This window comes from Crinia signifera, chromosome 6, assembly GCF_055691185.1.
Source record: "Crinia signifera chromosome 6, ASM5569118v1, whole genome shotgun sequence".
Taxonomy (NCBI): Eukaryota; Metazoa; Chordata; class Amphibia; order Anura; family Myobatrachidae; genus Crinia; species Crinia signifera.
The window spans coordinates 256,880,160-256,892,197 of record NC_139222.1 but is presented as its reverse complement, the minus strand read 5'-3'; the positions used below and the strand labels follow the sequence as shown (position 1 = coordinate 256,892,197).

The following is a 12,038-nucleotide window of genomic DNA, read 5'->3' as shown; positions in this document are numbered from 1 at the left end:
TTACACATATGCCAAACACTGTTACACAACCAACCCACCCACAGACAACACTCGCACAGCCGCTAACACTGTGACCTCTGTCTCTGCTTGGATGCAGATGTTTCTACATACATCTTGCCTCAATAGGCCATGCAGCTCCTGGCCAGCTCTGCTAATGTTGGGGCTTTTTTTTGCTGAAAATTCATCTTATTTGCATTGCTATGTGACCAGGACACACAAGGAGCTTCCGATTATTAAAATGTGTACGACTGTGGCTGTACCTGCATACGGAATGCTATGTTGCAGTGATTTCCATGAATACTCTATTTCTATATAGGCATGCTGCATATCATTTTAATCAGCAAAAGCTGCTGGTGCCCCTAGGCATTCCAAACGCCCTAGGCATTTGCCTAGTTTGCCTATGCCTAGGGCCAGCTCTTAACGCACGAGCTGTCCTTTGCCATAATTATCGCATTTGTTACAGCATATACGATAATTATGCGGTAGCCGGCGATAGGGGGCAGTAAGGGGACGCGGATGTTAGAGCATCTCCCCCCCCCCCGTCTTCTGGAGTACAAGACAAGGTATAGACAGAGTCAGTAACTGGAATAATTACAATACTGGATCAGGATTGGACCAGAATGACTAAGCTGACTGAAACTGGCTTCAGCCAGAATGGCTTGGCAAATTGGATCCAGACTTGAACCGGAATGGCTTGTCACAATGGATCCAGGATTTAAACCGAAATGGCTTAACACAATAGATTCAAGCTTGAACCGGAATGGCTTATCACAATGGAATTGAGCTTGACCGGAATAGCCTGGCACAATGGGGTTTATTTACTAAGATGGTAGTTCTATTGAAGATGGGATCTTGCTATGGGCAACCAATCAGATTCTGTCTATTATCTTCTAGAGCAGTGGTTCTTGAACTCGGTCCTCAGGACCCCACACAGTTCACGTTTTATGTCACTTAATTCTGTGTGGAGACCTGCAAAGCATGCACTTTGTGGGGGACCGACTTTGGGAACCTGTGTTCTAGAGAGTGCTAAATAAATAAGAAGTGATTGGTTGCTATGGGCAACATCCAATCTTCAATAGAACTCCCATCTCAGTAAATAAACACCTATGAATCCAGGATTGTCCAGAAGAGCTTGGTCCAGTGGATCTGGGGGATCACAGCTGTGTTTAGGCATTCACTAGATTTTATGACGCAACCTTTATGTGCATTTATGGCGGTAGCCGCCCCCCCTCCCCCTGCACAATGCCCCAGACCACAGGCTCATCCCCCAGGCTCATCCCCAAGAGAGAGAGATCACAGGAGAGGGGGCCTCTGCCCTCAGGAGACACCAGTAGAGGCTCCCTTTCCTGCAGACACCGAGGCGTGGAACTCAGCCCAGAGAGGGCCCAACTCCAGCCCCAGGCCTCACTGACTCTGCCTCTCCCCTATACGGAGGGAGATCTGTAAAGATTCCCCACAAAGAGTGCTTATGGATCACTAAATTGTGTCATCTGTGGTATTGAGAGGGGTGGCGCTCCCAGTATTGTGTTTTACCATTTCTGGTATTATTTTTTATTATTATTATCTTCTGAATTTCTCAACCGGGTGTCTTTAAAAAAAAAAATGCTGATTCAAGGAACTTTGGGAAGCACTGACATAAATTATGCCTTTATTTATTTTTATCACACAAAAATCACCAGCAATAATAATCTGTGTATTGTTTATTGAATGTGGTGTTACAAGAAAAGGAATTATGTATCCCGTGTTGATGATAGGAATCATGTCCTGTGTGCTATTTGCAGGTAGACTGCACATATTCCGGATTGGGGGACACAGGGTGTGATAGCTTCAGGTACGGATTCTTGGTTAGTGGGATTCTTCTTTTTCAAATCCTGTCATGGAGAGAATCAGATAAAAAGATTGTAAGGTTTGGGATTTGTTTGGGGCTCTAGGCTAGAGTGAGGGACAAAGCAAAAGTAATATGGATAGTCAAAACATGCTAGAGGTGGGTATATGGTCGTTAGGTCGACATACATTGGGTTGATGACTGAAGGTCGACTGGCCATATGTCGACACATGAAAAAGGTTGACATGCCTACGGTCCACATGGTCAAACGGTAGACACATGAAAAACATCGACATGGGTTTTTCATGTCTTTTTGAGGTGACATGTGCCGACCGGCAGTATTTCATGTCTAAAAAAGTTTGTACCGGCTGATTTTGTTGGAGTTTCGAAATAGATGTTAGTATATCTATGAAAGTTAGTAATTGTATGGAATTTCGGTCAGGTTAGTCACATGCAGAAGAAGGAATTCAAAGGGCGAAATGTAAAAGGTAGCGTTTTTTTAGACAAAGTTGGAATTCATATGTGATTTAGTGTGATTTTTAGTAAGGAAAAGGTGCAATTGAAATTCTGATGCCGCTTCAGGGGAGGGTGCAGCGTCACATGTTTATTGGCGGTCGTTCATCTGGGAGTCTCTGCAAATGGTGCAGCAAACGCCTACCCTTCTGTGCATTCATGTGGCAAAATGTGTAAGGTCTGAGACACCGACATTTAGCAAACATGCATGCTGTAAATGGTGAAGAGTCCATATACGCCCTATTAAAACTTGGGTACTTGTGTAGTTTGGCGGCGCGCATCGCATCGCATACCATAAGGCATGCAATGCAACGAGATATCGCGCGATATTGTACAATGTCATACATTTTTAAAATTGTATGACATTGTATATGGCATACAATGCGATGCGATTAAACATTGTATAAGCACCCTAATGGGTGCTTACAATGTTAAATGCACCCCCGCCACCCCCCCACTATAAACGTGAATCTGAAGCATGGCGAGCGCAGCGAGCCCGCGAGGGGCGGCGGTACGCGTCCTCCGACCTTTTCATACCCCCACTATCCACGTCGGCGTGGAGTTGAGAATAGAAGCGAAGCGTGGCGAGCCCCACGAGGGGACGCAGATACCTGTGAAGACCGCGAGGGGACTCCGATACCTGTGAAGGTATCCGCGTCCGCTCGCCACGCTTCGGGCTCGGTGGCTCGCTGCGCTCGCCACACTTTCTGTTCTCAAATCCACGCCGACGTGGATAGTGGGGGTATGAAAAGGTCGGAGGACGCGTACCGCCGCCCCTCGCGGGCTCGCTGCGCTCGCCACACTTCGGGTTCACGTTTATAGTGGGGGGGTGGCGTGGGGGTGCATTTAACATTGTAAGCACCCATTACGATGCTTAAAAGCACCCTTTAGGGTGCTTATACAATCTTTCATCGTATAGGGGGCAAAAATCGCATCACATGCCATCGGATGCGATGCGATTAAAACATTGCGCGATGGAAATCGGGGGCGCCGCCAAAATACACAAGTACCAAAACTTGTACCTTCCCTATGGTATTTGAGGTTTCTGTCTGACCATGTACCACAACACTCCCATAAAACCTAGTGACAGTGGAGTAACAATGGGCCTGCTCTGGTGGAGTCTGCGGGAGTGCTAAGTCCATGATGCTGCAGGCAGGTGCAGGAGGTTCTAACCTGCTTAAAGGCAGAGCAGATCCCCTCAGCTGAGCCTGCAGTGGAAGGGATTGCCGAAGTGGAACTCCAGAAGTCGCCGGTGGTAAGAGGGCCCACTGTCCTCCATCCAGTGGTGGGCTGCCTGTCCAAGCCTCTACACACTAGCGCTGTCCCCACTCTCTCCTCCTCTCTGCATGTGGCTGCAGCCATAGTGATTGGCTGCATTCCCCAGCCTCTCAAGGCTCCCAGCTCACTCTCATGCCTCCCAGCTCACTCTCATGGCTCCCAGCTCACTCTCATGGCTCCCAGCTCACTCTCATGGCTCCCAGCTCACTCTCATGGCTCCCAGCTCAGCTTTTGAGGTGAAACGACAAAACTGAGCTGCTTTCAGCTCAGAATCGCCCAGTGTTACATAGACATTTTTGTGCATGTGTGATTGTAAAAAAAATGACTGTGCTACTGTACATGAACATTGGCATTGTGTGCAGGCCCTATGTCGTAAATTCTAATCACAGCATATGCTTTTTCCTTTATTGTTTGTCACTATTTAATATTAACTGTTGAAATACTGTATACGTTGTTGATCTCTCATAAGCATACTGACTGTGCTTTCTGAGACTTTTATTTTAACAGCGGCTGGAGACCTCGTGATTGCCCAAACGTGGCAAAAGTCTAAAGGAAAGTGGCAAAATGTGGAAGGAACACAAGATATTTATATACTTTATAGTTATAAAAAAAATAAAAATAGACGTCCTGTCGATGTAATGGACACAGCACATCCAATGTGTAGCGGAAGAACAGAGGACAACAACTAAAGGAAAGGAATAACCACAGTGTGGAATATGAATGAGAGTCTAACCTTGGAAGAAACACCATATGGCTTGTGAAACACTGGAATCGAAGCAGCAGCCTCTCTGCTCACACTGCTCCCTGGTAATACCCGAATGGCCACAATCCCTCCTACCTGAGACATCGACTCTGCAGTGACCTTTCACTGGGAGAGATACATATAGGAGTGATGTATTACACATCAATAATTCCACTGTATATAATAGATACTAAGGCATCTTCAGTACTGGGTCAGAGCACTTAGCGGTTTCTTTACCTGCGCTGCAAGGAGCGTTATACTCTGCTACAGCTTGTTCATCTGCAATAGAAAAGGAGAGACAAGGTTTTTTGTTTTTAATCAGGGAAAGTAGTTCTTACTAGGTTCACATGTGGATTTCCACTAGGCACCTGAGGCACGTGCCTAGGGGTGACACTTGTTAGGAGGGGGTGACACAGCAGACAGCCCTAATAGGATGATGGCCAGACGAGGCCCAAGTGATTCTTTTTTTTGTCATTACTACTTATTTTTCTATATTGTTACCGGTGAGGCAGTTGGAGAAATGGTCAGGAAATTGTGGTGGTATATACAGCCAGATTAACAATGAGGCAGATGGCGTTGCAGCTCCAGGCCTCCATGTAAAAATAGGCCCATCATGATGGCAGCATGGTGACCACTAGACAGACACCAGCTGGCCACATCATGGGTCATAAATCATAAATGTTTGAAACATATATTTGTACTTTTATATATTCAGGGAGACATTGGGGCTTATAGTGTATGGGTTCTGCCTGCCTATATGGCATTGGCCTCACCTCCTCCACTTCCCATAATAGGCCCTTGAACATTTCCAGCTCCAGGCCAGTTAAGCCCTTAATCCGGTCCTGGTGGTAGAGGGTGGGGGATGAGGTTGGTGTTGTGCAGATCTAACATGAAGCGGACAGTTATGTGATGGGGGCAACAAGTACTGTTGTACCTAGGAAAGACCTGACCCCTAAATTCACCCCTACTACTTCTGGAGAACATTACCCTGGTAAAATAGCCTTCTCTGTAAGTAGTATCCACTATGACAAATGATAAATACATGTATATAGTAATGCTGTGAGTATATCTACTTACCAGGAACATAATAATCATAGACTACGACATTCGCGGGCTGCAGATTTCCCACATGTGTTTCTTGTCTCATTCCAAATGTATAACTCTCAGCTTTGTGAGTAAGCTATGACAGAACAGACATCAATGCAGCTCATCTACTACCAACCACAGTGCAAAGGGTGATTTGTGAGCTAATTATACAAAGTGCTAGAGGGTGATATGGCGTTGGCCTATTCATTTTCTGTGGCGTTCTATTTATTTGTATGCGTGTCTACATGCTGGTATACTGCATGCAATCCATAGCCAGAACCTGAATGTGAATAGTACAGATGTAATATACTACAGGAAATAAATATATTGATTACAGGCAGCCCATGCTGGTCTACTTTACTTGGCTCCTCTCTGGGAGAAGCCAGAAAGGAAATACCGTTGTGCAGTTCGGGGGCAGGCATTAAGCCCAGCCCCCATCCCAGCCAATTGCTGCATTTTGCAGCTCTCACAGCAGTGTATGGCCAGCCGATACCCCTAGAGCCGCCCAAGGTGGCAGGATCACATGTGGTCATTCAACATGTGATGTATTGCATGCAACCCCATTCCCAGCTGCCGGTAAGGGGACCGAGTCGGAGGGGGTATGTGCAGCACATCCGACCCCCAACTCTGATCCGATGCGCATAGGACCATGGCACACTCGATTTGGCCAGTTTTCACCCGATTTATTGCCCCAATCCGTCAAAATAAGATAAAAAGTGACTACTGTATATTGGACTTGTGTATGGGGTCTTAAGCTCTATGAATCTCAAGCTCTATACATTTCAATCTCTAGAACTGTACTCTGCCACATTCCCTTACCTGGTCCAAATAAATGGTGATCTTATCTTCTGAGACCTCTGTCCTGTTAACTGTAGGATTCTCCTCCAACTACAGAAAAGACAAGTATTATTGATATGATGAATTCCTCCTGATCCACAGTGACACATAAATATCACACAATGCTGTCTTTACTGACAGCATTGAAATGGCAGTTTCTTTAGAAAGGAATCTAGGACACGAGGGCATGAGTATAGATTAGAAGAAAAAAGATTTCATTCAGCTAGTAGAAAGAATTTCTTTACGGTCAGAACAGTCAAACTCTGGAACTCTCTTCCCAGAGAGGTGGTAACGGCTGGCTCATTAAATGCGTTCAAGGCAAGTTGGACAAGCATTTACTGGATAAAAACATCCATGGGTACAAATAGGAAATATAATCTGTCTGTAAAATACCAGAACCTACCAAATCAGCAATGGATATCTATACCAGGTTGAACTAGATGGACGCAAGTCTTTTTTCAGCCTTACCTACTATGTATGTAACAAACACACATTGAATTATCTATAAGCCACAAGTGATCTATAGCACATGCTATAACCATGTTGCCCAGTTCCAAACTGGATCATGTTGCTCCTATAGAATCTTTTGCGGTAGTTTAGAAAAAAATCATCTTGACTGTTGTTAATCCAATTAACAATCAGTGTTTATTTTAGCGATACAATTTCCCACCATTGCCCTAACTGTGTGGAGTTTGTATATTCTCCCCATGCTTTTGTGGGTTTCCTCTGAGCGCACTGGTTCCCTCTGAAAATCCAAAAATATATTGGCAGGTTAATTTGGCTCCAAACAATACTAATTTCTAATTCTAATATTCTCTTAAATGCGCTGCGGAATATGTTTGCGCTGTATAAATAACTGGCAATAAATAATGATGAAAAGATCTGTTTTAGGCATTTATGTAGCTGCAGCTTTTTTATGTTAACCATCCTTATATATAATGCAAAGTATCATAAAACACATTGCAAACTATAACTATAATGATATTATCCAGTTCCTGTTCATAGGGCTCTTCTTACACCTTTAAGCGTGTTCTTAAAATAAACCCATTCTACGAAAATGTACACCCACTGCGCTAAAATTGCTTCATATTTGTAATTGATCAATCATGTGCTCTAATTTTTATTTTAAATACATTTGAGTTTGTGTATTTCCCTATAGACTGTGTGATAAGGAATCAAATACACTCAAATACACTCTGATGAAGTCTTGGGGGGTTATTCAATTCCCGCCGCAATTGCCGATGGGGGAAATAGCAGCGGGTGCCTATTCAATGCTGTCTTTACTGACAGCATTGAAATGGAAGTTTCTTTAGAACGGACCCGAGTTTAAAAGCAATTGGGCCCTTTTGCTGAAAAATGCCCATGGATTGTTGAGGTCAAGGCCGGATCTCGACAACCTACGGCCATTTTCACAGACATGCCCCCTTTTCACCAATCAGCAGGCAGGACATTGAATCCCATCTTCCGATAAACAGATGAGCGGACCGAAAACGGGCCAGGGTCCCGACTGTTGGGACGCACCAACAGTCGAGACCTGGGATTGAATACCCCCATCTTTGTCTTTATTTTGTGGCAGGCAAAACAGCATACCAGGTAATCAGCATACTGTATGCAAGGATGGTTAAAGCATTGCAGCATACGTGTGTCACAGCAACTCTACTAATCCTAGTGGCTTCTAAATCTTGGACATTTCAGTCCTGTCTGCCTCAAGGACATACATGTATTCCTAGAGATGACTGCTGTTAAGGATACAGTAGATATTATAATAATATGTTATTTTAGTATTCATTTTAGCCAAGTACTTTCTAACCTTACGTCATTATTGTATCTTTATTTTTATTTATATATTTTTATATATATTTTTTTTTTTTTTTCATTTTTCCCTTTATTTATTTGAATTGTGTTCCATATTGTGAAGACTCTATACTGTATGATATTAAACTGTTTATTTTTGCATTAACTGGATTGTGATGACTCCTATAATTTGTTTCACAATGTAACTCATCTCCCAAAGTTATCTCTTTAAGAGGTCAATGTCGACCTCTTTGTGTCGACCTATTGACTTTCAACCTAGACACTGAAGTGCTATCATCCGGATCCCATCAGGGCATGGTTAAGTCGGAATCATAGTGGGCTAAACAACTCCAGATGTGACACGGCACAACAGGGGAAGGAGCAAGGTCCGAACATGGCAGCCAAATGTATACTCACCACAATTTAGGCAAGGTGGCTCACTCCACTTCATTCACCGCCTGATTACTAAAGGCAATAAATGGTGGTGTGGATAGTCACAGTGCTAGGCCACCAACCTTGGTCCCCACCCTTCCCCGTGTTGCATGTCACATGGTTGATTGTCAGAGGTCTTTTTGGCCACTAGGTTCTACCAACTACTATCAGACCAAGCTCCTGTACTTTCTCTTGCTAAATAAATAACCTGAATAAGATATTTAGGGTATATGTGTCAAACCTTCTAAAGAGGAGATGCATTGATTATCAATCAACCAATCAGAGTCTGATACGCATCATATTATATAATGTACTTGATAAAATATAGCTTGAAGAGGAGAGGCTTCTATGGGTGTTTCCCTGCACAATACATAACTCCCAACTGTGTCAAACTACGTGTGACAGTCCCGTTTTGCTATGACTGTCCTGCTGTTCCACCCGAGGACAGCAATGTCCTGTGGAGGGAGAGCAGTTGGGAGTCCCCCCCTGTCACTATATGCTTATTCATGGGAGTTGCAAGGGGAAGTTGGTATTTCCACAGACATGGTTGCGTCAGGCAGTGAAAGCCGCCAAATCTGCTGGTCCTAATTTTAGCACAACATTGTGATGGAAGTTTAACGATTGTGTAAGTTTGGATGTCTAAGTAAAACCATCAACCATTACTGTAGGTGACATAAGGTACTAGTAAGATTTATCTTCATATCTGGCTGGTTGGAACAAAAACATGGTTATGGATGAGTGACAGTTTGTTAGTTTTCCAGCATTTCCAAGCAAATGGTCAACTGTCATTTGCTCTCATCCATAACCATGTTTTTGTTCCAACCAGACAGATCTGCAGATAAATCTTCGTGTGTATGGCCACCTTTATTTTTATTGAATATTTTTTACAGTGCAGTATATCTAGTATATTTATTCTACAAGCTTGGGCATATATAGCAGTCCTCTTACTTTGACTTCGTAAAGTTTTCAGACAGGGTCAGCAAAACACAACAAATTACCTTATCTAAAGTCCAACATGCCATGTAAATAACTGAATTTCTCACCTTTTTAATACTATTTTCATCAGCATGGAATCCAGAAAGGAACTCCACCGTAATGATGGCCATGTTGGTAACCACACGTCTTCCTATATATCTACAACAAAATGGCAAATTATAACATGTGCGCTCTTTGTTCATAAGGTTCATGAGGTAAAACCTGTAAAACCAACAAAAGTGGACATTCTTAAAGAAATTCTTAAAGAAACTGGTGATAAGGGTAAGATTCCAGAACAGAGATTACTGCATGAACTATTTGCCATACTACTGTAGTCTCAAACTGAAGTAAAAAGTCGGTTTTAGCTTTTACCTGCTCAAAGCAATCCCCCATCAGAAACCGTAACACCCAATTTCCTGGAAAGATGGATCCAGCCAAGTTCCGATCAACTCAGATTAGGACGGATATAATGGGTGCATTTGCATCGGCACATGAGTTGTATACAAAAATTCACCATTTGAGTCGGTGAACAGAAATGAGTCAGACTTTGGACAAGCCCCTTTGTGCCTGCCTTCACCTGATGAATACGTGTCATACATAGGGCAAGCAGTACCTGACGTGTACGTCTCATGTGTGCAAAAAGCAAGAAATTCAGACAGAAGAGTCTGCTTCTGATATGTACAACCTTGTAAAGTCTCTTAGCAAGACCTTCTTACATAATTAATTGCAATATTAAAATAGTATTCAAACCAACATTAATATAAGTTACAGTAGATCAATATAATATCCCACACCCAAGGAGATCTGATCCATATCGAGTCCTGTTTCATATCTTCCTACGGTTCAGAATTCGGATTTTAAATCCAAATTTTGGATTGCAAAAATTACATAATTTCAGCAGATTAGAATTTTTAATACTTATGTAATAGCCGGGTGCCCACTAAGCAAATAGCATAGTGGGCGATTCTGCGTAGAAAATCATATTGAATTGCATCACATGCGTTTTTTGCATGCGATGCGATTTTCCTATGTAATTTATTCACTGCTCTCTGGCCTTGGGCGGTGCAATGAGATCACATCCTCCTGACTTTTTCATACCCCTACTATCCACATCGGCATGGAGTTGATTTTATATAGTGTGGCGAGTGCAGCGAGCCACCGAGCCTGAAGCGTGGCGAGCACAGCGAGCCCCGCAAAATATGTTACATGTATTCCGTGTCCCCTCGCGGAGCTCGATGTGCTCGCCACGTTTCGGACTCGCAACACTATATAAAATCAGCTCTGCGCCGATGTGGATATTGGGGGTATGAAAAGGTCAGGAAAAAATGCGTTACGCTGCTCCTTGTGGGTGGCGTGGATAGTGGGGGGGGGGGTGCCTAAATTCCATTGTATGTAATACAAGTGTATACTACATTAAATGGCATCGCACCCTATAAAATTGCATGCGATCGAATCGCATGCAAAAAGCGCATGCGATGCGATTTCCCTACGGTGCCGTACGTATGCTAATTGGGCGCCTGGCTAATACATAAGTACCAATTTTTTTTATCGATTTTTTACCCTCTGAGTTTTTTTTAGCAAGTTGAGGTTACTGCATTGCTAACTGCATATTAGAATTAGAGATGAGTGGGTTCGGTTTTGCCCAAATTTACTCAGATCAAAACTAAACCCGCACATCTCTAATTAGAATGGGCACTATTTTAAGATAAGACTAGATGCATTGATTATAATGTGCTAGTATTAAGGATGTCAGGAACCCATCTGATGAAGATCACGTGTATATGGTGGATGGGCTCACATCCAGTGGCATAACTATAGGCCCGCAGGCCCCGTGGCGGTCGATGAGGCGCTGAGTAGGTGAGGGCGCCGGGGGTTTGCGGGGCTATTGCTGTACAGCAATGATTTTATAGTTATGCCACTGCCCACATCACACTTACCTACTTTTTGTGTCTCCTTCGGGGGGGTGGGGACTGTTCTCGATATCATCAAGCCCCATCCCCAGTGCAGCAAATACTGAGATTTATTTGTCTACAAAGAAGGTACAGGGCTATCGCGGTAATTGAACGGCAGAGCAGGGCGTTGCGGGAGGCTTTCCCACCTTTCTGCAGGGGGAGGGGGGGGGGGGGGGGACGACACATGATTCCAGAGGGCAAGTATGACCCACTTACTGTATACTCCATTTTAATTGTAAAAGTATCAAAATGATTTTGATTATCAGTATTCTTAGTGCTTAAAGTGTGCAGCTGCATATTTTTTTGTTCCTGTACGGTACTGTACTTGCAAGGCTGCATATTTTGCAGATTAGGAATAATTGAGCAAGATATACTGTATATTTATATAGTAAGTGTAGAATATGATAAGCCATGGATGAAAGATAGAAGACATAAAGGTCTGATGTTGGTTGTCATATTTAAAGTTTTTTTTTTTTTAAATAAATAAACTACATAAAAAAAAGGGAAAATCTCTAACGCACACCAGACTTAGCTGATCTTATCAAATCAGGTGACTGAAAAACATGAGGTCTCCCAATAACGTCAATACCAACACGAAGGAGGC

At 43.3% G+C, this 12,038-nt stretch overlaps 1 protein-coding gene across 1 annotated transcript in view; it reads right to left on the bottom strand.

Annotated features, from left to right (window-relative positions):
• Positions 1-1,652: 1,652 nt before the first annotated feature.
• LOC146009767 (alpha-2-macroglobulin-like protein 1) overlaps positions 1,653-12,038 on the bottom strand; it is a 171,592-nt gene continuing 161,206 nt past the window's right edge. Inside the window, exons 34-39 of the mRNA XM_083150228.1 lie at positions 9,551-9,641; positions 6,264-6,332; positions 5,436-5,538; positions 4,596-4,637; positions 4,350-4,484; positions 1,653-1,871 (exon numbers count right to left, since the gene is read on the bottom strand). Coding sequence (XP_083006354.1) covers positions 1,846-1,871; positions 4,350-4,484; positions 4,596-4,637; positions 5,436-5,538; positions 6,264-6,332; positions 9,551-9,641 — 466 coding nt within the window. The 3' untranslated portion in view covers positions 1,653-1,845. The remainder of the gene's footprint in view (positions 1,872-4,349; positions 4,485-4,595; positions 4,638-5,435; positions 5,539-6,263; positions 6,333-9,550; positions 9,642-12,038) is intronic.